The sequence below is a fragment of the Heterocephalus glaber genome, unplaced genomic scaffold (genome assembly GCF_053883595.1).
Source record: "Heterocephalus glaber isolate CG9 unplaced genomic scaffold, H.glaber_assembly_v1.0 deba00001608, whole genome shotgun sequence".
NCBI classification, from domain to species: domain Eukaryota; kingdom Metazoa; phylum Chordata; class Mammalia; order Rodentia; family Bathyergidae; genus Heterocephalus; species Heterocephalus glaber.
The window spans coordinates 12075341-12103092 of record NW_028258379.1 but is presented as its reverse complement, the minus strand read 5'-3'; the positions used below and the strand labels follow the sequence as shown (position 1 = coordinate 12103092).

General features: G+C 35.8%; 1 protein-coding gene across 20 annotated transcripts in view; it reads right to left on the bottom strand.

The window, feature by feature from the left end:
* Positions 1-27752, bottom strand: part of Sipa1l1 (signal induced proliferation associated 1 like 1) — a 383338-nt gene that overhangs the window by 133352 nt on the left and 222234 nt on the right. For 19 of the 20 annotated variants that reach the window (XM_087195342.1, XM_013067449.3, XM_087195344.1 and 16 more), the window contains one exon: positions 793-2590. In XM_087195342.1, the coding sequence (XP_087051468.1) occupies positions 793-2290 (1498 nt within the window). In that variant the 5' untranslated portion in view covers positions 2291-2590. Of the gene's footprint in view, positions 1-792; positions 2591-3204; positions 3688-27752 lie in introns of those variants that run through there. The other variant, XM_004837282.4, reaches the window with a different exon arrangement.

The window sequence follows — 27752 nt, the reverse complement described above, 5'->3', positions numbered from 1 at the left end:
TGCTAAGCTAGCTAACAGACCACCTTCCTTGGTGAACAATCAGCTTGGTTATCTGGATGACTGAAATTCACCCCTCAATTACAATGCTGCTCAAAAAACTATTAGAAATTTCTGAAGAGCTCATTTATATTACTTCTCAGTAAATCACAGTGCCTTTCTTAAGAATAGGAGGTCAGACTGTACAAAATATAATCTCAATTATTCTCCTTCCCCTCCCCATCCCCAGAAAGAAAGTTGCCAATATGTTAAGGGAGCTTTCCTCTTCTGTGATTTTTCTACTCAAATTTAAGACCTAGACTTGATCAGTCAAGTAATATAATTCAATTTGACCAATGTTCCTGTGAAATAGATAGGGACACATGTAATTTCCATTTACTAATAACACTAAAGTGGCAAAGAAATGTTATACTAACTGCAAAAAGTTCTAAAAAAATGAAAGGTAGCATCAAAATTGTTCCTGCAATCTTTAAAAAAAGGCTATATTTAAAATATTTTCAACTTTATACATTCATCCCAGAAAAGACAGAGTAAATACACAACAAAGACTGTAATTTCATCCACTAAATCAAAGAGGTTTTTCAAATTTGATATTTAACATACAAGACATCTGTACTCCTGAAAGGGGAAAATAGATTTAAAAAGTGAGACAAACTGCAGCAAAGAGGTAAATATTTTACCACTGAGAAAGATATACATGCAAATCTTGTCATACTGCTAAAAAAATTAAAATACTTTTTTTTCCCAGAGTATACACCAAAAGAAAAATTTAAAAAACAGACGATCTCTACTCACCTTTCTGGTAGAAAAATTTCCTGTAATAGTATGCGCCAAGATCCACATGTTCCACAATGTATCTTTTCACTCTATCTAGATGCATCACCAAGTTTTCCTTGGGCACTTCAAGTACTGCCACTCCTGCATTTGTGCAATGGGAGGTAAGGGTAGACTCAAAGGAGGCACTTTCACACCCACTAAAGGAGCCAGAATTTGATTTTGACAGGCTGATTTTCCTTTCACCTTCTCCACCTATCTCATTTCGAAAATATGGACAGCTCATTACAAGTTCATTGCTTTTATCATCTCCCTGGTCCATGCTGAGGCTTCCTTTGGAATTCAGGTCCTCAGTGCTGCCCATTGGAGAGCTGAAACTAGCTGAATGAGACAAAGGTCCAGAGACTAAGGATGCCACAGCTGCTGCCGAAGCTCCTGTGGTGGTGTTTCTCCGCTTAATAACATTATGCCTGTTCATAATTGCCTCATTCAAATCAAATAATATACTCTGGACATCATAATGGGCAAAGCACTTTGGACATGTCCAGGGCCGGACAGAGTCTTCCGATCGGTTGTCTTCAAGGTCAGATGATTTCCCAAGTTCTTCACCTTTGGCATTGCGTAATTTACGAAAAATGGATGAATCTCCAGTTTCAGACTTGGAACGTCGTTTGAGTGGTTTTTCCCTTTCCTTAAAAAGCCTGAGGTTTTCTCTCTGTGAGATGGGCCCATCAATAACATCCAAAGAAAAACCAGAACCCTTGCCCCCACTGGCAATGAGAAAGTCGCTGAGCTTGGTTGGAGTTGGACCTCGATCAGATTTATCATCTTTATAGCCCTTTAACAAATCAAAAAAGCTTTCTCCAGACGTTCCTTGCTTATCAATTGAAGATGTGCTACCATATTCCCTGTGCAATGATGGCCCAGTCTTGTATGTGGGTGAGATACATTCATCAAAGCTATCCACATCAAGTTCACTTATGGTGATATCACTGTTGCTCCGCTGCCGTATTCTGCGAAGAGCTTTCCTAGGGGAGCTGGGATAGGCTTCAGGCATGAGAAATCTGGAGTCCATGTTCTCCGATGGTCTGGTCTTGTTCTTCAGTGTGTTCTGTATACTCTTCAGCATGGCTGAGTCATTGGAATTGAGGCTAACAGAACTTCCCTGACTCACAGGACTGCTTTTGGAGGACAGGCTCTCAAGGCAACTTGAGGTTTCTATTTCCTGGCTTGAACGGCTAGTTTCCTTTATGTTTTCCTTTCTTGGCGGCCAATCTGCAATCCTTGCCCTAACGCCCATTTTTGGGACACCAGGGGTGGAGGTTATATGGTGAGAACCTTCACTTCGAGGGGGCCCTACAGGAGCCATAACTGATGATCCTAAACTGCCATTTTGGGACCGGAAGCGACGCATGTAGAAGTCATCGGTGTGGACTTTGGGGGTACCATCCGTGCCAACAACAGAGGATCTGTCAGTGGCAACAGGCCTTTCTGTCTGTGATCGTTTCAAGCTGGTCATGATGTAAAAGCAATGAGACTTAAATCCCTGCAGAAAGAACCATCATATCTGTGTCTTAAATGTGCACTTCCCTTTTGGAGAATGGCTTCCCAAAAATACAACAGTTGCATGAGATCTTAAGCTTTTTCATTTAAAAGGTTAAATGTTGCCTGATTTTCAAACTAGTGAAAATCCAGATCTTAAAAAGATTGTAATCCACAATAGTTCCTTGGCTTCACTTTAACAGATGGCTTTCTTTCAGAAAAAACTGAATGGAATTTGCATTACTGGGTCTGTGATTGCCATAATCCCATGCTTTCTCTAAAAAAGAGAAGGACAGTTTGAATTAACATTTGATAAATACATCTAAAAACAAATATGCAACTGTCAAATTCAGACACATGAAAATAAACTGTGGTTCACAATTCCATGATCCATATTTTCAATAAAGCAGGTTGGAAAGAAAGAAGTAAAAGCATTTAGTAAAATCTATCATTTATACTAAAAGACTATTAATATTCTAGTTTAACTGAAGTGTTTCACAAAATGGGAGGTGGGGTTTAACATCCTGTTCTGGAGCAACAGGACTCCTACCCCAACTTTGGACTTTTGCTCCAATGACCTCTAATAATATAAAATATCATGAGCCACTGTGCTGACCAGAAGTTAGAGTCTTAACCAACAAAAATCAGGTAATGAGAACAATATAAAATCAGTTCTATGACAAAACTAAAAACTGAAAAATGATTTTATCGAATAATGGTACCCCACTAATTTTGTAACTCCTTCTATATTCCAAATTCAACACTTGTTTCCTTACAAAGGCTTAACATAGTTGGCAAGAACAAATACAGCAGAAAAAATAAACAGGTTTTTCTGAAGCCATTATATCATTATTAGCACTCTTCCATATTTTCCTCTACTTTATTACTTACCTAGATGAGGAATATTGCAGAATGAATCTGGCATTTGTCGCCACCTCTTTCCAAGCTCTCCTTAGTTTCTACTCTTAAAGCTGGAAGTCTTTTACTAATTATCAAAATGCCTGCATTTCCTTAAGCAGTGCAACCTACTCCACCCCATCAACGCTAATTTATGACAACCGGTAGAAACAAAATGCTGCTCTGGGCAGCCCTCTCCATATCCCCCAACATATTACAGAGAGCTGTCAGCATCCTTCCAGGTGACGGGCAGGAAAACGAACTTCCTCATGAGCACGTCAGGCAGGAGGCAGGAGCCACAGACTAAGTACAAAATCCTGCCTGGTTGCGTACATCTTGAAAAGAGAGGCAGAAAATCCTTTTCCAAGACTCTGCAAATTACACAAGAGGTGGCCTTTAAATTCTTGCCAAATACATGCTTGGAAAGATGCTGCTGAACTAGCACTGAGCTGACAGAGTGGCATTGTCTACAAATCATGCTCTGACACCGAGGAGGACCCGAGCTCACTGGAAGCTGCACTCAACAGTAACAAGCACTTACTTCCATGGTAATTAAGCATCTTGCTAGTCAGCTTCCTGCCTCCAAGGCAGCTGCTTTCATTTCTCCTGCAGCACGCAGCATCGTTTTAGAAGACTGCAGCATCGTTTTAGAAGATTCATTGCTATTTAAAGCTGGAACATTTAGGGGTATTTTAAAAAATGCACACTGCAGAATGCAAGGTTCCTGCAGCCTAGGTATGGGCAGACAGTCAGATAAATAAATGCCCACTGTTTTCACTCACTTTCTTCCTCCTCACTTTTTGTGAAAGGGATAATGGCTTTGTACTGCTACCTAATTAAACCTGGCTTTTGAGCTTTCTCGACACTTCTACTACCAGATTGTTATGATTTCCTTTACATTCCAGAACTTTACCCACTGCTCTTTCAACTACAAGCCATTAAGTAGAATAACATGCTAACTGTTGCTTCCAGCAATTGCCAGGGACAGAACACATACATGGCAGAGATAAAGTTCAAGAAGTACTCCTCATTAAGGGAAGAAAACCCAATTAACTGGACCAAAATACAAACACCTATCCATCTCAAAACAACAACAACAACCCCAAACCCTGGTTGTTTCAATAAATCTCCAAGAAATATACTAGCAAAAAGAATAACATGTCTTATAGCCTCACAGAAATCCAAATGTATCATCTTCTATTCCCAGGACGCATTCTCTATAAGGCCAATAGGCCAATCACACTACAACAAAAATTCATTCTTGCCACATTTCCTCTGCCTTAGAAAATGGTGTACTGCAGAACTGTCTTTCTCAGGACATGTGAAGTTATATCCATAAAACTAAAGACTAGTATTAAAACACAAAACTGCTTAGAAATGCCTAGTCTTCAGTATTTTCTCTTCCAAACCATCTCCTCTGTTTCCTATATTTTTAATGGGGTTTTAAAACATTTTGTTTTGTTTTGTTTTTTTGGTACCAGGGATCAAACTCGGGTCCTTGCGCTTGCACAGCAGGCGGCAAAACCACTGAGCTAAATCCCCGTCCATTTTAAACATAAAAGTTTTTCAGCAATTTAAAAGAAATGTCAAGAGTCTCAATACATCTTGATTGTAAGAACAACACAAGGTTTTCTTTTCATTTCAAAATAGAGATGAGCACACAGGGAGAGAAAAACCAATTTAATGACCTGTAAAAACTGAAGAGGTTTGAAATAGGCAACAAAGTGTGTTATGTTTTTTCCAGTCATGAGGACCTTTTCTTCATCTATTTCTCCCACCCTGCCTTTTCTGCTCTCTTCCTTTCCTAAATCTTATTTATAGCATCAAACCTTTTTGAGGTATAATATAAACTTTAGGTACTTACTAGAATATATAGAAATATACAGGTTTTTCACTTTTTAAACTACCAGCTGAAAATCAAGATGTCTCTCCAAGTATGTCACATGACAGTAGTTCAATAATACTTTAAAACCTATTTGAGCTCACTAAAATAGCAAACATACGTCTACAATTATTAACAATTCTCCTAAATATTAGCAAACCTGCCTAAGCATATTTAAATATGGTAAAAAGCAACAGAATTAAACAGTAGAACAATATTAACTTACAGCATGTCACCTTCATCTTTCAAAGAGGAGACGATACAAAATTTTTCCCTATTATATAATTTTACATCTTGATATTAAGACCATGGTGAATCCATTTAATTCAAGTATTCCATCTAGAGGGCCCACATTTCAGATTAATAAGTTCAATCCTACCAGTTGAAAGTCTTTCCATCAATTTAACTGATAAAAAAACACTCTTCTCTGATAATGCCATCCTTCCAAAAGAAGAGCTTCCTTTTTCTCTTTTCAACCATTTCCAGCATTTGTACATTCTATTCTGAGCAAGGACTGCGTACCTGGTACCAGAACTACTTAAGGAAATAAAATCGCTCAGAAGTAATGCAGAAAAGTAAGCAAGTAAAAAGTGGGGTTAAACTCATGACAGAGATGTGCACAGGTCATGCCTCCTTCCTGCACTTTGCATTCTCATGGTAGCTCTTTAATAACAGGAACTATCTCTTGATAGTACTTAGTGGTACCATAGCAGATCAGCCATTCAGAGAATATCAAGGAAAGTGTACATCTAGAAATCTCTTCAAGCCTAAAAGTACCCCTTACCACTCTTGCTCTGTGAAGCATTTGTACCATGATGCCTCCCTAAAGTTCTCTGGACCTCTGTGATAACCAGGTGCTCTTTCCTCTCTCCTTTGGCCCACTACTTACAATTTAGTGGGCTCCACCTAAATGCTAGTGAACTCAGGGTGATGTTCTTGGCTTAATTCTCTTGCCATTTTTCATATTTTAGAAGGGGATGTAAAGAATATTGTTATCAAGATGCACATGAGCACTGAGTGAATTAGAATGATACAGCAGGTGTGGGCATAATGCAATAAAAATATTACTATGGAAAGCAGGGTGCTGACTTGGTTGGATCACAGTTATTTGTCCAAATGAACAAAGACAGAAAAATGAAATTGCTGGAGGGGGAGTACATATAGTCACCAGTTCTCTGGAGATATCATACCTAATATATCCGGTTGCCCTGTAGTTTTAAACATCATCTCTGTGGGATTACCTCCAAATCGCTAGTCATGACCGAGTAAACTCCAGATGAAATACATGCAGGTGCACATTTGTTATCTTCCTTATTTATCTATTTTTCTATAAAGAATTAAGCCAGTGGAAAAATGGAAAGATCTTTTTTTTAAGAAATGAATGAGTAGTAAGGAAGTGAGGACAATAAATAATTCAAGGAACTGAAATGAAAAGAACATAGGAAACTTTCTTTGTGGCACGGGCATAAAGAACAGTGTAAAAGTCACATAAGAAGATATGGGAAGGAGGTAGGACTGAGGGAAACTACAGTTCCTGTCCTGAAAGAGTCATCGTGCACTGTGGTAGATTCACCAAAAAGATGCAATGTTCCTCATCAAATACTGTAATTCCAAAACAATGTGCTGTACTTTCATACTCAATCAGGATATTGTTGTAGTTTTCTTAACTGGTATAGCTCCAAAAACAGGAAGACTTTAAGGCAAAAGAAGGAACTTTGCTGAAGAATAACTATTCAAATGCCTAGTAATCCAGAGATAAATACCATTATTTATGAAAATTTCCATGTAAATAGTTTTTGAAGTTGTGTACATATATTTAGATTGCCTGTAAATATCTTACCTGAGAATATAACTGGACATTTTATTTTATTTTGTTTTTACACAAAATCTCACTGTCATTCAAGCTACCCTTGAACTCATTACATAGCCCAGGCTGGCCTCGAATTCACAGCAATCCTCCTGCCTCAGCCCCCTAAATGCTGGGATTATAGGCATGCCCCACCACACATGGCCTAGACACTTTATTTTACTTTTTTTTTTTTGGTACTGGAGATCAAACTCAAGACCTTGCGCTTGTCAGGCAGGCACAGCACCACTGAGCTAAATCCCAAGCTTCCTGGACACTTTATTTTAAAACAGAAATATAACTTCACAGTGCTGGAATATTAGGTTATATAAAGTAATCCAATAAGTCAAACTCTGTTCTTCACATCCCTTCTTGGCTTTCTTGAATTTCACTCACATTCCATAAAAGTAACATCTTAGACAGAAAGGACTGCTCACTCTTTCAAAATCAATACAAATATCTCAGCATGTGTTGTGGATAATTTAAGATTTATGAATCACCACACAGCTTTTTAGTCTGGAATTTCCTCCTTTTTTCTTTTTTGTTCTCTTCGTTCAACAAAAAGGAAGGAATGGAAAGCACATTTGATAAATCTAGTTCCTGCTCTCCAAATGTTCACTGTCTGAAAAAGATAACACGATGGAAACAAAGTAGGTTCAAAAATCTTGTGCTGAAATTAAAGTGAATAAAGGAGCTATGGATACAAAACATTTAACAGAATTAGTTTACATCTGAATTTAGGGTTTAGAAAGGGATTTAATATGTCCCTATTTGGTCAGAGGATGGATAGAAGAGGAGAAACACATTTGCTTTCTTGACCCTCCTAACTAAAAATGTTCAATAAAAAAGATTACATGTCAAAAGCTTAATAAAGCTCGAGTGTACTTTGCATAGCTGATGAAGTAAAGAACATGAAAATCTGGCAGAAAGCTTGAATTCCTGAAGGAGGATGACAGCATAAAGACAGTAAGGAGTAAGTAGTAAGTGGAATTATTAATGTGTAGTGAATGCATCCAACAGCTGGAAAAATAAAAAATAGAAAGACTGAATATCTACTACTTACTTGTAAATGACCCTAAATTTATGCAATAAGCAATTAATAAAATATCAATAATGAGTGAGCCTTGAGGAGCTTAAAGAAGGCAAAAAGTAGGAGTAAAAGGTACTAAGTGAAAAAATAAACATGATTATTAGAGGAAAACAGTAAGTGTCTGAGGTGCAAAAATAATTCAAAGGAATAGAAAGATGACCTCACCATCAGGGGCATTCAGATTCCACGCCTGACACCAGCTTATCAAGGAGACGAGAGACACCAATAAAGCAAATGACTGTGGTTTCATATTTTAATATTCACTTAAAAGACATTTTTTAAATGTACCAATCCTACAAAGAGCAATCCAGTACTGAACAGTTGGTGGTCAAATGTGATCTAGTATTAAATATTTTGTTAGGAAATATAATATGGGAAAACAAGAATGTGAGACATTGACACCAAGGGGGAAAACAAGAAAATAACAGAATAAGTATATGGGGGGAAATGTTTGTCAAATTTTCCCAAACTGTGTTCAATATCTAGTCACAAGAAAAGGGTTCCATAACTGAATAGGGCAAGGACTAGCTAAATATCACCTTTCTTAGGACATCAAAATACATGTTATACTAAAGCCTCCACAAAACCTGCAGTTTAAAAAAATCACTGCCACTATCACTAATTTTACACTAAAATAGATTTCTTAACTAATTTGACCTTGGGCTCATGTTTTTCTTTCTTTTTCTTTCTTTCATTCTTTGTTTTTCTTTTAAGAAAAGATCATTTTTATACTATGCATACTAATGAAGATAATTAAGGACAAGCAGGCCCATGTTTTAGAAGAATGCAAGATAAAAAACTGTATACTCATTATAAATTTAGCTATGTTTTAAAAAAATTAAAGATATATACAGAATGACAAAGAAAGTTGCCAGATTTAGTTTGTCTTTTAATACATGGATTATGAGTATTTCTGCGGGGTTTTTTGGCCTACATTTTTAATTTTCTAAAGTGAGAATGTGTTACCTTTATAATAAAAGCAATACTTAAGAGGAAAACATCATTCTGTTATTTAAAACATGCATATGATCTGGAAATGTGACACACCCTTGAATAATAATTATAAAATAAATACAATGGTACCTTGGTTCATGAATGCTTCTGTTTGTGAACAATTTGGTTTGCAAACAGAGGCATTTGGCAAAACTTTGTTTTTGTTTGTAAACCCTATAGCAGGTGATGAACATGACCCTGGCCATCTTTCCCTCACAAACACAAATGTGGCTATCTTTTCCAGAATTGTGGAACAAATTAAGTTCATGAACCAGTTACCACTGTACTGTACTATGCTAAACCTCCCATCAGTCAAATCACCAAGCTAGTTAAAATTTAACAGATGTCAGGTACTTCCAGTGAGATATTATAATGCTAAATCCCTTAATTAAAATAAAGTGAAGAGGGCTATATAAAGTAGAAATTATTAAACATGTTAAGACAGTACTTAAATAATGCCTTCAAATAGATGATTAACACAATTTCTCATCTTTCCTCATTTACAGATGCTTTCTTTCTATGTAATAGTGACAGAAGAGTCTCCTTTTACCCAACATCTCCACTTTGTCCCCTCCCAAGGCCTAGTTACCTAGGAAAATTCAGGTGAGGCAGTCTAAACAAAGCACAGGTTGTTATCATTTGTTCTGCTTTCCTGGAAACCATCTACTTTCTCATATATATTATATCTTTTTCATGATTCCTCTGCAGAAATTTAGGCTAAGACTGAGAATGTCACTCTAGACTTTAATCATGATTTGTAACCTGATTTGATTATGAAATGCCAAACAGATTAGTTAGTAAACCACACTTTTGAGTGTGTTTGTGTGGTCAGGCAGGCAAGTCCTTGGGTACTACAGGTGGTACCTGGCCCCTTCCTCTCTGGTACTGTTCTCCTGTTCTGCTTCCTAGATACCTTGAACTGAGTGGCTTTGTTTTCTGTCACGATGTTTCTGCTTTGGAGCCAGCCAAATGTGGTCTGAATCTTCCGAAACCATGAGCCAAATTAAACCTCTCGTCCTTTAAGTTTTAGGTGTCTGGTATTGTGTTCCACCAATAGGAAGGCTGACTAATACAGTCACTATCTGGACTCATGGACCTGCTTTCTGGAGAGCATTACTCAAGAGCTTCCTCACACTGGTGGCTCCAGGAACTTACAGTGGATCAGTGGGCAGAAGCAAAATAGATTTACATTAGATAGGCCATGGAAATTGCCATTGATCCACATGTAATGAACTCTGTGTAAAGATCACAGTGGAGAATCAGCATCACAAAGATAAATTTTTCAGGACATAATGACAGGCTATTTAAACTAGTCACCATTAGCCACACGGAGGCCATGTTTCCATCCTCAAATCCCAGTCACCTAACTCAGAGAAGAGAGTTGCACAGAAAACCAGAGGACTCAGTAAGATGGAAAGTGGCAAATAGCTTTATTAAGGAATCAGTTTCCTTGTTTGAATATTTATATCCCTGAGAGGTTAGGAACATGCATTTGAAAAAGCACATTAATTTTAGCTCAGGAAAAGAGCAGAAAGGAAGATCTGTAAGAACAATGGTTGGACAAAAAGTTCTTTTTATACTCAAATATAATTACCCAAATTATCACCAGTCATGATTAATATCAATAGTAACCAGAGTTTATTTAGCAGATTTTAAAATACTACCCAAAGACTAAGAACTTAAGAGAAAAAAATTAAAGCAAGAAATTGCTCCACATTGCCTTAGCATTCCTTAAATATAGATAGCAGATGGTTCTTTCATCTGTTTCATGGCACTCTTATTTCTAAGCATAAACTCTGCCTAGAGGGCTCAAGAGAGCATGATCCTGTCATTCAGTTCAGTCCTTCACTCCTCACAAGTGCCCCCTGAGGTCATTATTTTCATTTATGAATAATAAAAAAAAATGTTGAGAGGTAAATGATGTGCCCAAAGTGGTAAAGCTAAATGGATTCTGGATGACACAAAGTGCTCACTACATAGTTGATTTCCTCAATAAACATAGGCTGGGGTGTTAAATATATACCAGAAAACAACTTTGAAGGTTGTTTCATCATAAAAAAGACCTCCGTTTACAGCCTGAGTATCACTTACAGAGTCCAACCCCAGCATGAATCGCTGTATCTAGCAGAAATGAATCCAGTGGGAGAAAAAAATTATTAGTGATAATTAACTTTTTAAAATGCTCCAGTGGACATCTTCTTTTAGATATCTTAATTCCAACCCCAGTCAGTAATAGCCACTCTGCATAGTGTATTCTTCTAGACTTGTATGAATTAGGTGCACAAACAGTAAGACAAACACTAAGTGATAAAAACTGAAATTTGAGCATGGTGGTGCATGCTTCTAACATCGGCTATTTGGGAAGTGATCGCAGGAGGGTCACAAAGTTTGAGGCCAGCCTGGGGAATTTAGAATGACTACCTCAAAAAAGAGGGCTGGAGTGTAACTCAGTGGTAGAATGCTTACCTAGCATGCACTAAAGTTTAGTTTCAGTCCCCAGTAAGAAGAGAAAAAAAAGAACAGAGAAAGGATCCAGCACACAGAACAAATCACTTCTGCAGAGACTTGTGTATTTATACAATATGGTGGCACACTTCTGTAATCCTAGCACTCAAGAGGCTGAGGCAGGAGGATCACAAGTCAGAAGCCAGCTTGTGCTACACAGCAAGTCCCTGCCTCAAAAAACAAAATACACAAGAACTTTATGAACAGAATTCCAATGGTACAATAAATACTATGACGAATCAAAAAAAGTGGATCATATCGAAGTAAAAAGCTTCTGCACAGAAAAAACCAACAGAGTGAAGAGACAACTTACAGAATGGGGAAAAAATTGCTACCTATTTCTCAAACAGAGGACTAATATCTAAACCATACAAAGAACTCAAAAAACTTAGACCCCCCCAAAAAAAACCCAATCAAAAAATGAGCAACTGAAATGAACAGACACTTCTCAGAAGAACAAATGTCCAATAAATACATGAAAAAATGTTCCACATCGCTGTCCACAAAAAAAACAAACTACAAATTAAAACAGCACTAAGATTCCATCTTACCCCAGAAAGAATGGCCATCGTCAAGAAATCAAATAACAAGGGCTGGTGAGGCTGCATGGAAAAAAGAACTCTTCTACATTGTTGGTAGGAATGTAAATTAGTACAACCACTATAAAAATCAGTACGGGAATTCCTCATAAAACTAAAAATAGAAATTCCATTTGACCCAGCTATTCCTCTTCTAGATATCTTCCCCAAAATGTTAAAGACATCATATACATTATTATATGCATACCCACGTTTATAGCAGCACAGAGTTCATAATACCAGTAGCTAAATCCTATAAACAGCCTACGTGTCCATCAACAGATGAATGAATAAAGAAAATGTGGTATTTACACACAATGGAGTACTACTACACCATAAAGAAGGATAAACTTGTCATGAATAGGAAGATGGATATACCTTGAGACTACAATGTTAAGTGAAATAAATCAGACACACAAGCTTAAAATATTGCACAGTTTCTCTTATATGAGAAACCCAAAATATAAACAAAGAGCCAAATAAAAGGTAGATAATAATAAGTATGGAGATAGATCTTTTTCAAGTGGGAAAAAGATCAAGAGATAGAGGGAGGGGGTGAAGGAGGGAAAAGGGTGATGAAAAAAATTGAGATGCATTAGGTACTGTACCAACTCCCTACAAGGAATGTAATTATTACCTAATGCAAAACCGAAAGCAAACAAACCAAATCAAAAGAAAAAAAGAAGGCCCAAGGGCAATGAAGAGTCAAAGAGGAGTCCCATGTTTAGGAGAAGCAGAGGACTTCCCTATCCAAAGATGACAAAATTCTGATGAAATACTTTACTTCTGATACATTTTGAATCCTCTGTACACATAGTTCAGGAAATAGGAGTCTTCTACAAATGATTCTGGTAACTTTCAAAAAAAATTTTATGGGCCGGGGATTTAGCTCAGTGGTTTCGCCGCCTGCTGCGCAAGCACAAGGACCCAAGTTCGATCTCCGGTACCAAAAAAAAAAAAAAAATTTTATGCAGGGGCAAAATGAAGTGTCTTCCTTCAATGGATAACACATTTCTGCCAGATTTCTTTCTAAATTAATTGTGCATATATATATATATATACACACACACATAATGTCTAAATAAAATTTGTACCTATTTCTATACATTTAAAAACTCCGGGTTTCTGGCTGAGACTTTTAATTTGATCATTTAAACTTTCACTTACAACTAGAAAAATAAAAGTTAAAACACAAATCAAACCAGTGCTCAAGGATAAAACTTTGTGGTAGAATTCTTTTAGTTTCTTGGGCACACTTCATTTTTGAGGCAAAACAAAATGAATCCTCTAACCAGAATGGTAAGTGTGATCTTACAATGAATGCAGTCTTCAGAATGGGGGTGTAGCTCAAAAGTAAAGCACATACTTAACATATGTAAGGCCCTGGGTTCATTCCCTCAAACTAAAAAATAAAAAAGTAATCTGTTTGAAATAGTGCTTCGTTTAAAATCTGATCACTTTTCCTATTTACAGATACTATTTATAAAGTACATGCAAGCACAATGCTTTTACACTCACTTGCTCCAAACCTCACCGAAACTTCACTCTGCTTTCAGGGTAAAATTTCCATTGCCCAAATACAAGACCAATCTCTCCAGTTAATAGCCCAATCTCTCCACACTCCCCAACCATGTTCCCTGAACCTTGCACTCAGTTAAAGAAAAAGGGAACCAGCTATTCCTTGAAGCATCAAGTTCTAGTGAGACTGCAGGAGAAACAAGTGACGACATCTGCTGGACACAAGCCCATACAATTCTCTTCCCTCCTCCTATTTTATTTCTACCCATCCCCCTTTCTCCTGTTTAACTCTTACTCCTACTTCAAGACTGCACTTGAGTATATTTTCTTTTTAAGCATGTGTCTGCTCCCTCTCCTCCCTACCTCTTCTCTTTGTTACACTTCTAGCATGCTTTGGGAGGACCATGGGGAACTTATGGTGATTAAAAATCAAGGTTACTACATTAGAAATCAAAATTTCTACTTTAAAGACATCATGATTTCACTGTGTTATCACCTTCTAACACCAGCTCTGCTGCCAAGAAAAAGTGAGGGTCTACCTTTGAAGTATTCTGACAAAACCGTAGTTGAAATAAGTTTAAAAGAGAATCTGCTGGAATACAAAAAATTATCCCACAGAATGAACACAAATGCAAGAAAAGGTCTACCTGGTGTTGCAGCAATTGTAGCTACATCAAGAATCAAAAACACAAATCAAAACACTGCCGCATCATCCTTTACTTGTCTCACCAGTGGACATTGGCCTTTCTAGTATTTTTGGTACTAAGTATAACAGCCATTTGTATGTTGCAGGAGGCAACAGAAATTAGAACTTTCAGGGGGAAAAAAAGTGGTGGTAAACCAGTAAACTTTGAAACTGCTGAACTCTGTAATCTCTCTTAAACATCTGGAAATGTCTGGCTGTCCACAAACACAAGTGACTTTTCTCTACATCAGCTACTCATCATCTTTTTTCCTTGCCAGGTCATGAGAGCTCTGTTTGCCTTCCTTTTCCTTCGGAAACTATTAGCACCCACTCTTTCTCTTGAGACCCTCAACATTCCCTCTCTCACACTTTTGGTTCTCAAAAGACAGTCATATAGAATACATCTTGATTTTCCAAGTTTTCTGATGACTCACCCATGGGAATCCATGTACTTCAGAAGAAGGACTGCATCTTTGTGTTAGGATACTGAGATCTTAGCGGATTAGCCATAAATGCCAACCACATCTGAACACAAAAACAAGTGGCACAACAAAGACTGAGAAGCAATTTCATAACCTATAAGAAGAAACGGGTACTATAAAAAAATGCTCGCTGCAATGCCATGGGTTGGATAAAAGAAAAATGTCCTCCAAAAAACTCCTGTGTTCAGGTGGGGACTGATTCATTAACGAACTTAGTGCCTATATGACCTAATTATTTTCCAAAAGCCCCATTTCAGCACATTACTAAATGGCTATGTACTCATAATAAGACTCTGTACGCTTACAAAGTTGACAGAATGGTATTTCTTGCAACACATCCTTTTGTGACTATTTACTTTTTATTTTTTAAAGAGACGAGGTCTATTTTTCCCAGGCTTTCCTCAAACTCTGGGCTCAAGCAGGCCTGTGCCTCAGCCTCCCCAGTGGCTGGGAATGCAGTCATGTGACATCATCCTTAGCTTGTAACTTTCTTTTTTTTTTTCCACATAAGTGTTTTCAAGATTTTTCTGTGTTGCTACCAAAGGTTATAGATCCTTTACAATATGTTTTCCCATTATTTCTACTCAGAATTTATATATGCTACAGCTTGTTGATTAAAGTTTAGATTATTTCCAATTTTGGTTATTACAGTGACAGAATGAATATTCATTTCATATCTTCTTTGGGAACATGAAGAAAGCCCGCAAAAGGACTCTAGACTGGGGGCTGCTGAAAGCCCAACTGAAGGAATCTTTTCAACATCATTAGAAAATGTCAGGCTGAGGGTGTAGCTGGGTGGCAGAGCACTTACCTAGCATGTGTGGCCTGGGTTGAAACACCAGACAAAAAAAACGAAGAATTCAAATTGTCCTCTAAAGTATATGAAACAATTTTATAATCTAACAGTAATGGACAAGACGCCATAAATTCTACCATTTTACTTTTAAATTAACAAAAATATGAAGATAACAAAATGTCCTCCTGTTCTCACTGGCACTACTGGCCTTTCCCTGATAATTACAGGATTTTACTTTGTCTGTTGATTTTATCAATTCTTTTACTAGATCTTTGTCTTTTTAGTTACTGATTTGTAGATTTTTTTATATTAAAGATATTAATCCTTCAGAAGATATGTATGCCTATATTTTTTCTTAATAGTTTTCTGGCACCCATGTTATTTTTAACATGGTGAAATCTGTAGTTTGGATTTTTGTGTTTTCAAAAAAATCTCCCAGTATCATACACATTGCCCTATTTTTTCTTCTAAAATGTTTTAATTCTCCCTTTAAAATCTATGTCTTGAATTCGTCTACAATAGTTTGTGAATAGGCACACCAGTAATTCTTGAATAGCCATCAGTATTTTGAATTATTGACTTGTAATACAGTATCAAAAACAAGTTCCTATGCATGTGGAGGTCTGTTTTTCTATGTGTCAATGCCTCAGCAATTTAGAATCAATTATAATACCAAATATTAATTTTAGATTCATTTTATCAAGTTTCATGACAAATGCTCTTGTTTTCTTGTACTATTTTTATATTGAATCCATTTTATAAATTAGAGAACTTTAAATTGTTTAATATTTAGTTGCCCCATCTAGTAACATATACAGTATAGCTCCTATTTATGTAGACTAGCTTTAAGATCTTAATTCATGAAGCTATTGCATATCATGTGTTAGATTTATTATAAGGCATTTTCACTAGATTATTCATGTAATCACCTTTTCTAGTATACCATTACTACTGTACTACAAAGCTACTGGTTTCCATTTATTTAATATCTAATAATTTTACAAATTCTTTTTAGAGTTTATATTTTAGGGCTCAGGGTGTAGCTCAGTTCTGGAGAACTTATCCAGTACATGCAAAGCCTTGGGTTTGATCCCATCACTGGAAGAAAAATAACTCATATATAATATATTGATTCTCTATAATATATATATCAATCAATAATATATCAATCAATATAATGATCTCTATAATATATTGATATATATATTATATATTATATATTGATATATATCTCTATATAATATAGATACATAATGATATATATCTCTACAATATATTGATTCTCACAATAATACATTGATTCTCTTTAATTTTTCTAGTTAGAAAACATTTTCAAAATAATTTTTTCATTTATTGCCATGTTGAGTTGGCTACTAGTAAACATGATAAATTTTAAGACATAATGTAAATTTAAAAATAGATACATTTTACTAGGTAAGCACAGTTTTTGCTTTTGCGATACTGGAAACCAAATTCAGGGCCTCAGGCTGCTCAGGCAGAGCAGGTTGCTCTGACACTGAGCTACATTCCAGCCCTACATATATTTATGTACATGTCCAAAAACACAAGGACTTCAGAGGAATATGGGAAAACTAAAAGTTGATTTTGGAGGGGGGGAAGGAAAAAATATTTGCTACAAAATGTTTTCCCAAAATATAATTACTTTAGAAGTAATATGCAGGAAATTACACATATTCCAAAATTTTTATTAAAAGTAATAAGACCTCAGTAAGAAATTCATGAAAACATGCCAGAATATTTAAAGGAGTAAAGCTTAGCATATGTAGGTACTTATTTGTGTAATGATAAAGGATTTGTCAGCTAGTAAATCAAATGACTCAATTCCATACAGTCCTCAATTTTCATGGAAGCAAATGACAAAGACTCCATTATAAATTATATTATATATTCCCTATGGCATGATTTTGGTTGGAAAAAGAAATAAGTTATACTTTTAAAAGCATTTTTTGAATTGCTATGAATTTTGGCTTGGTTATAAAATTAATGAAAGATGGAACAGTCTAGTAAAATCACCAGAGAAGCCTAACCATCCTCTTTCCAAAAGCAGATTCAGGTCATCTGTAATAAGAGCTTATACTAAAAAATGACTTCAGAAAAAGGTCCCCTCTAAGCCTGTAAGACCAGATTCCCAAAGTCTAGTGGATTTGTAAGAAAACAACCAAAAATCTACCCTGACCCAAATGAAAAAGTTGATACAAGACCAAAATTAGCAATAGAATAAAGACATTTCTGAATGAAAGACATTAAGATAAATATGAAACTCAAGGGCCTGGGATTTAGCTCAGTGGTTTCGCCGCCTGCCTCCCAAGCGCAAGGTCCCGAGTTCAATCCCCCGTACGAAAAAAAAAACCCCAAAAACAAAAACATAAATATGAAAATCAGAACACTAGGCAAAGATGGAGGAGACAGAGATATTGGGGAGGGGGGTAAATGTTAATTCATTTCTTTACATCAGACAAAGCAAAACTGAGCCTATAGAACATACAACAAAAATGTGCTATATTTTTTCCCCCTTTTTTCTTTTTGCAATTCTGGGGACTGAACCCAGGGCCTTGAATAAGCTAAACATGTACCATGTACCACTAAGCTAAATCCTCAGCCCAAAACTCAAAATGGAAAATAGTGGCCTGGGGAATGTAAATCAGCAGTAGAATACTTGCCTAGCAGACAAAAGACCCTGGGTTTGATCCCTAGCACCAGGGGAAACAAGAAAATAGTATTAAGGACAGAGAAGAGAAGATACAGGTAGCTAGTATTTACTGTGTGCGTATGGTGTGCCAGCGAGTGTAAGAAGTAGGCTGCATTAAGAAGAAAATGACTAGAAATATGTGCCTAAGAATACAAAGGACAAACACATATGGATCCTCAGGAGTCAGGAAAGCTTTCCAGAGGGGGAAAAAAAAGGAAGATAGTTGAGCTGAAACTTAAGGTAACGTAAGGATATAGCTAAGGATGTCAACAAAAGAGTGTGCTACAGCAGAGAGAAATCAATCAAAGCACACTGTGTAGTGCAGTAAACTGAATAATAGAATTAAGAATGTGAATGCAATGATATAAATAGTTCCTGAGAAATTGTTTAGTTCAGATTATTCTTCAGGTCATAGGAACATAAAAAGGGCGAAGATCGTGAACAATGCGTCAAAGGCCATTCATTATAATTCTTAAGATCCATCTTTTTTTTTTTTGGTACGGGGGATCAAACTCGGGACCTTGCGCTTGCGAGGCAGGCACCGGAACCACTGAGCTAAATCCCTGGCCCTAAGATCCATCTTCTTTAAAAAAAAACAAAAAACTTAGAAACCAAAGTATGAAAACAAAAACAAATTATTTAATTTGATAGGATCCCAGTTTGTATTAAACAAAACCCTTCAAAACTCAGCATGTTGTTTTCAAACTGTAAATAAAAAAAAAAATTCAAAGAGATATTTAACAAAATGATATGTTAAAAGGAGGCAATATTATTTGGTATCAAATTTAAAAGAAAATTTTGTTTTAAAACATGACTTTTGTGTCAAGTGGTAATAAATGACATTAAGGCTAAAAGCAAGACTTCAAGGCAAAATAAACAGAAACTAAACACATTTTTAATTATTTGACAAATATTTATTGTGTATCTGCTCTATGCCAGGTACTGTTCTTAGTACCTAAGAAATAAAACTGAATAAAAGTGACAAAAGACTCTACACCTTTCACAGTTAGTGTAAGGAGAGAGACCAACAATAAACAAATATTTTTTGACATGTGCTACACCCTGATTTGATCATTATATACCATATACATATACGTGTATTTAATTATCACAGGGTACTCCATAAATTTGTACAATTAAAATGATGAAGAATAATAATAAAGCAAAAACAAGAGAATGAGTACTGGGAATCTCAATTCAATTGTCTATGATGCATATTAAATCTCAAATCATTAAGTTCAAAGATCTAAAATTTAATTAGTTCAAAACTTTTAACCACTTATCATCTTAACCCTTGCATCACTGGGACAGCATGTTTGTTTGTGTACTGACTATCCCAAGTGTCGCTTGGGCAGATGTCATTTCAACCAGTAGATTCTTGTTTGCATGAAACACACTCATACATCTGTTTGTTTTATATCGACTATTTTTGTATACTTTCTTATTTAGAACATTGTATTCACCTTTGATATTTGTTTCTAGTAAAGACTAATTGTTTCTGGTTATTATTTTTTACTAATTCATGTTTGTGAAAAATAACATATAATTTTGTGCTACAATCTATAAAAACTCTTATCACAAGTACATTAGGTATAATTTTTAATCCTTCTCCAGAACTCAGTGCTATTATTTTACAATATAAAAAGGACACATCTGAGACACTGACACTGAATAGGAAGGAAGTGCCAAAAGATCTGCAAAAGAAAAACTGAAAAATGGAGAAATGGCAGCATATCAGAGAGGAAAGGTCTGTGTTCTGAAATGGAAAGACAAAAAGGGTCTTCTTATTGTCCACGATTCATAATACAAAAATGACAGAACTTGAAAGAACAAAACAAAAAAAATCTAATAGTGGTCACTGATTATAATAATTGTATGAGTGGTGTTGCCAGAGTTGACCACCATCTAACAAGCTATCCTGTAATCAAAAAGTAAGGAAAAAATATTACTATAAAATATTTGTACATCTTCTGTACCTAACAGTATGGAACTCATTTTGTTATTTATTCAAACCAAGGGGACCTAAAAAGTCATTTACAATTTAGATTAGGTCTAACAGACCAAATAACTGAAAACTGCAGGATAGCAAAACACCAATCAGGACGTCCATTATTGACATCTTCACCATTACATTTAGTAGGTAGATATTTTTTAAAATTGTATCACCCACAGAAAAAAAGGAAAGGCCAACACAACAGTGTAAAGTGTGTTGTTCAAAGAAAGATAATAATGCAAAAAAGAATTCAGAAAGAGACTAGATACTATTGTCCAGATTTTGTTGCATTGTGTATTCAATATTTTAAGATATATCACAGACAGAAAAGGTACTGACTAAATTTGATGAAACTTTCATTTTTCTATTTCTTGTTATAGTATCTTATAAAAATTAATGAAAAACAATATGCAATTTTTAATCATCCTATAAATGATTAGACTGGTAAGTGGTTAAAGTGAAGTGTGGTGGTAATCTCATTTGGGAGGCTGATACAAGAGGATCTCAAATTCTCAGCCTGACCAATTTAGTTACTTAATAAGACCCCATTTCAAAAATAAATAGGCAGGCCTTAGGATGTAGCCCAGTGTGAAGGCCCAGGATCCAATCCCTAATACCACCCAAAAAAACAATCAGAATAGTGGGCTGGTGATCTATTTCAGAGACACAGTGCTTGTCTAGCATGTCCAAGGCTCTGGATCTGATTTCCAGCACCACAGAAACAGGGGAAAAAGGAACCCTTCTACATTGTTGGTGGGAACGTAAACTAATACAACCATTATGGAAATCAGTATGGAGATTCCTCAGAAAACTGAAAATAGAAATTTCATTTCAGCCAGCTATCTTCCCAAAAGAGTTAAAGACATCCTATTACATGTTTACCTATGTTTATAGCAGCACAATTCATAATAGCTAAATCTTGAAAGCAGCCGATATGCCCATAAACAGATAAATGAATAAAGAAAATATGGTATACACAATGGAGTACCACTCAGCCATAAAGAAGACTACACTTGACTCATTTGTAGGAAAATGGATGTACTTTGAGACCATAATGTAAAGTGAAATAATAAATCAGACACACAAGCTTAAACATCACATGGTTTCTCTTACATGACAAACCCAAATTATAAAGAGCAAAATAAAAAACAATAGGAAATTGCAAGATTGATCTTTAGCATGTGGGAAGGAAACCAAAAAAGAGATGGAAGAGGAAGGAGGGTAAAGAAAGGGATGAAAATTAAGAAGTGTCATGTCCATGCACCAACTCCCCATGAGACACGTAATCATTACATACTGAAAACACGTACTAATAAAAAATACACAGAAACTGCAAAAACTGAAATACCCCATAGCAGAAATGGAACAGAAAAGATCAATAAAACAAAAGTATTATGAAAATATAAACACAAGAGATAGAGATATCACTAGTAATTCTTGCCAACTTTAAGGATTTTAAATTTCTTAAAAATTTATATGTTCCAAATACATAGGCAAAATATATACAACAAAACATAAAATAAAAACTAGCAGGTTTCTATTCTAAGAGTAAAATAGGGTTCCAATCCTAACACTGAAGATAGTAGACAAAACTATTTTGGGGGACCTTACCATCATCCAGTACTACCTTAATAACTTTACATATTGATGTACCCAAATAAAATGAGACACTTATAAAATCTGTTAAAAATCCACATAGTAAAAGTATAAAATCATGTAATACACAGAGCATGCATTTTATAAGAATGGATTCCATCTGTGAAAAAGGTACTTATTTTAAACAAAAATAAATTATTATTTTTATTAAAGGTTAGATAATTATCTATATCCTAAGATGAAATGATGTATTAGGGAAAAAAATATAAAAGCATTATTCTTTTAATGCCATAATCATGATAGCTGTTAAACTGAGTGTGGAATCCTCAAAGTCTAATACATAAATTGAGGTTAATAGTATATATATAAAATGAATAAAATATATAATTACTTAATGCATTTACACAAATTGTTCTAAAAAGTATGACATAGTTTTTTATTAGATACGAATTATGGCTAACAAGTGTTCGATATTAAGACTGTCAGTTTCCAATGTAAAAAAATAATTTTTTTACCTAAACAAGTAACAAATTGAGTAAGAACAGGAAGATGACATTTACAAGAGGAGGAAAAAAGTCTAGAAAATATTTACCCTTACTATCACAAAATAAAAATCTAACACAAAAAAATTCTTTAATTCACAACCAATACTTAGTTGAAAGAAGAACTTGTATTTTTGTATCTTGCTGGTAGGCACTATAAGGTGGTACAATGCTACAGGATAGTAATCAGCTAAAAGTTTCAAAAGCCATTACAATGTGAGGATTCTAAATCTATGACACTAACAAATTAATGTACATGAATAAAGATGGAAATTATACCATTAGCAGTAGCACAAAATTAGCTAACTAAATGTATGACCGGAAAATACTTACGTCTACTTTAACAACTTTTTAAATGGTATTCTACTACATGGTAAAAATCTGCCCATGCATTTTGAAAATGAACCATCATCAAGTCTTTTACATACAAGTGAAATCAAATTAATCTTCTATGTAGCTACTGGAAAGAATTCATTTTAAAAAGTACAAATTCCTCAAATGGGCTTCAAATTTCAGTTTTGGAATATTATGACTAAAATCCAATTAGTTAACATTAAGAAAGACTCTAAAACACAGTATTTGCTATCCTAATATCTGAGTCACCCAGGAAAAATGACAGGGAACGACTTGATAATGTCTGAAATAAGAATCTCACCAGTAAAATCCACTTTTTATTCAGGACATCAAGAATCGAAGGAATGCAAAATGCACTGGACTTCTAGACAATTCCAGTACAGACCCCACTCATTCCAATAGAAGCAGCAGACACTATTCATCACCTACCCCATATGCATCCTTCCTGGCTTCACAAGCAATAGCTCCTCAGTTTGTTCAGGCAGGTATGCAGCATGGTGACATAAATTCTTTAGCCCCAGCAAACAAGTCAGGAATTCTCTGAATCAGCCATGGGTCTTATGCCCATTGGCAGTGCCTGGTCTAGGGATAACTATATTATCTCATTCTGACCAATGAAAAGCAAGCAAGAGCTGGGGATTTAGCTCAGTGGTTTCACCGCCTGCTGCACAAGCACAAGGACCTGAGTTCAATCCCCAGTACCAAAAAAAGCAAGCAGAAGTCTGCACAGTCAATGTGTCTTGGCAAACTCCAGCTTTCCTGATAAAAAGGAACAGGCTCAGCTAGTTTTTGACCACTGCTTTTTTCCTTTCCAGAGAACAGGATGCCTGGAAAGAACAACAGGCACCTTCAATTCCTAAGACCAGGATAAGGAAAGACACCAAGGACAAAGTTCCAGGATCCCTAATGGCATCACTGAATACATGTATCGGCCCCCAGAGTGTTTGATGTCTTCTAAAGCTGCTGTGTGTGTGTGTGTGTGTGTGTGTGCGCGCGTGCGCGCGTGTGTGTTCCTGGGAACTGAACTCAGGGCTGTCTCCCTGAGCTACATGCCCAGACCCCAGTTCTTGTTTATTTTCAGGCACTATCTCACTAAATATTGAATTGTCCAAGCTGGGATCAAACTTGCAATCCCTCTGCCTCAGCTTCGCCAAGTGCTGGGATTATAGATATAGCCACCACACCCAGCTTTGAGGCTGGTGCTTTCCTATATGAGGAAATAAACTTCCATTTCCTTAAGCCACTATAGTGGCTTATTGCTGACTGCATTCCTCACTGATAAAACACATACATCTGAGCAGCTAAATGTGATCTTTATTCACAAATAGTTGCCATTTTTTACGAAAACCAGGCAACATTTTCATCAAAGCTGTTAAGCAGGAGCTTACATGAAGAATGAAGAAATAAATGAATAAATTGTAGACTTCAATAGCATCTTTAAAATGCACCTCTGAACCGGGTGTAGTGCCACATGCCCAGAACGTGCCCAGCACTCCGGAGGTTGAGGCAAGAGGATCACTGTGAGTTGGAGGCCAGTCTGGGATACACAGCGAGATTGTATCTCAAAAAACCAAAATAAAATAAAGTGAAATAAAATAAAATAAAATGCACCTCTAAATTTAGCTCCTACAGCAAACAAAGTCCACTAAACACATAACATAATCTTATATATGAAGTATAAATTTGTTGTACTAATGAAAAAGCCTCATCCTTTCAGCCTGCAGCTCAATGATTATCTAAAGAGAAGTATTCCACAAATCAGGAAACCATGGCTCAGGAAAATGAAGTGACTCTTCAAACAAAAAAATAAGCTTACACAATTCTCCTACTTTAAATGGAAGTAGGCTTCTTAGTTTTTGACTGTTTAGAAAATTTTTTGGTTTTGGAAATTTCAAAATTAAACTTTCCTGTAATTTTTTGCTACCAAATGTAAAGTTTTATTCTGTTTATAATGATGAATCAGGTTTTAAGTATTCCAATGACGAATCAAGAACTAGATCCCAATCTTTAAAGAATGCTATATTACTCTTTGCTTATTTATCAGGTAAATAAAAAGACTACATATTTCATGCATATTTCACATGGACATTTCTGTAAGATAACTACTGCCCTAAATGATAAAATCATGAATCTTTGATAATGCTTTGACATAATCCTGGCATAAAATATTTCCTGAGAGACTCCAATGCCACCGGGGGAAAATTCTATAAATAGTACATATGATTAAGAAAACCTGGAAAACCTCTTTTGTCTTGCTATGCCTTTCACTACCAAAAATGAAGCTTCCATTAAGATTGAGGAGAAGGGGGCAGGGATTTAGCTCAGTGGTTCCACTGCCTGCCTTGCAACCGCAAAGAGTTTGATCCCCCGTACCAAAAAAGACAAAAGGAAAAAAAAAAAAAAAAAGATTGAGGAGAAGGCAGGCTGTAACCCCAGCAAATGGGAAGCTGAGGCAGGATGACTGCCACAAATTCAAGGATAACCTGGGCTACAAAATGAGTTTAAAACCAGCCTAAACTATATAGCGAGAACTCATTTAAAAAAAATTTTTTTTAACGAGAAAGTGAAAATGTTGACATTTGCTGTTTGAGTGCACTGAAAAAAGGCTTCAAAAACAGAGTGAAAGTCAGGAGTGGTGGCACATGCCTATAATCCCAGCACTCTGGGAGGTCAAGGGAAGAGATTAAATTTAAACCTAGGCATTAGTGACTTAGTGAGACTCTGACCTCAAATAAAAAGTTCTGTGTACTGAAGACAAGGCCCTAAAAATGTTTACATTCAGTAGGAGAGACAAGCAATAAACAAACACCATGGAGGAGGAACAGACAATACCTAGGGTTTGAATTCAATAAAATATTTTTTCCCTAAACTATCAGAGAATGCCACCAAGAATATTAATGCTAGCTGGGCATAGTGGCACTCACCTATAATCCCAACACTCTGGGTGGCTGAGGCAGGAGGATCTCAAGTTTGACCCCCACCTGGGCAACACAGCCACTTACAGAGGGCCTATTTCAAAAAACTTTTAAAAGACTATAGATGTAGCTCATTGCAAAGGTCCTAGGTTCAATACTTATGACTGCAAAAATAAGTAAATAAATAATAAAGTGGAATTTTAGTTTAAAAACCATGAGACAACTCATTTACATAGCACAGACCAATACTTTTGGTAATTATCTACAACATAGGTTAGCAGTATTCATTTTCTGGCAAGTTGAAAATCCTTTCTTATGAAATTAACACAATGTCAAGGTACAAATGTGATATCTGAATGGAGAAAGATTTTCTGCATGTAAAACGAATGAAAAATCACACATAAAGGTTGACAGACTTGGTTACATAAAACTTTAAAATAAACTAGTAAGAAAACTACAACAAAGACAACACAGATTTAATACACTGTTAATGCAAACAGTTACTGTAAATCAAGATAAAATACTAAGAGTTCAAAAGAAAATGGGAAAAGAAGCTTAAGCAGGCAATTCACAAAATAACTGGCTAACCACTTCTGTTCCATAACACACTTTTTAAAATGTGTTCATTAGCAATTGAAAAGAGTGAAACTGATGTTTTTAAAAACCATTTCAGAAGCCACTCTAGGAGGCTGAGGCCAGAGGATCACAAGTTCAAGCCTAGCCCAGGCCAATCTCAAAATAAAAAATAAAAAGTGGCTGATGATGTAGCTCACAGCAAAAGCCCTGTGATCAATTCCTAGTATTGACACCCCCACCAAAATCATTTGGGAATACATATAAAAAGCCTTTAAAATGTTTATATACTTTTTACTTATCTTATTTCTGACAATTTCTTACAGAAACAATTTAAAAGATAAAATTTTATGCAAAAAATGCTCATCACAGCATTATTTAAAATAGAAACTGTAAACAACCTAAATGCTCTTAAACTAGATAATTTATGTAACAGCCACATAATACAATATGATATTCAGTAAAATGATGTTCAAAATGTTTTAATTAAATGAAAGAATACTTAACACAACATTTTTAAAATGTGTAATAGCTACACAATGTAAAGAGGGAAAAACATATTAACAGTGATTAACAGATAGTACCAGCAAGAGATAGTCAGGGTTGGCAATGCTGACAGCAACTGTTATCAGCTTCTCTGCATTCTACTATATACTCCAGGCTTCTAGAGACTATGAAGGTGAGGTCTCTATCCACAGGTAACCACACACACTGGCCACAGGAGGTACTTAAAAGTACCTCGTGATTAACTTTAGACCAAAAGAAAATAAATATTGTAAAAAGCAGGGTAGTCTAACAGGTAAGGGGAACAAGAATGAAATATCCAAAAACTTGGCTGGGCAAGGTAGTATACACCTATAATCCCAGAACTCTGGGAAGCTAAGGTAGGAGAGGATTACAAATTAGAGCCCAACCTAGGCAATTTAGCAACTCTGAGAGATCCTGTCTCAAAATAGATTTTTAAAAGGATGAGGATGTAGCTCACTACAAAGGCCCTAGATTTGATCTGCAGTTGGGGAGGGGCAGGCACCCATCAAAAATTCTTTATAAATATAAACCAAAGGATGTTGTAATTTGTGAACTATTATCTTATTTTCAACATGAGGAATGACTAAAATATACTACAGTAAAAATCATGTTGTCATTAATCCTCCTTAAAATATACTCCCTCCTTGCTTGGAACACAGTTATCCCATTGTTCTTGCCACTTTCTAAAGTACTTTCAGAAGTCCTCTTTAATGAATATCTTTACAAGGTATGATAAAAAATTGGGTGAATGCTGCTTCTGAGTGTCATCCAGTGGAATGGCAGACTTGGAAAAACATCATGCTGTGTTCTGGGTTACCTTATTCACCTGATCTGCGATTTCCGGATTTTCTCCAAAATCAAAACAACCATGAAAGGTAAATATTCTGAATCAACTGAAGACATCAAAGTAGCTAAAACAGCACAACTAAGGACATTCACATAAAAGGACCTTCTGA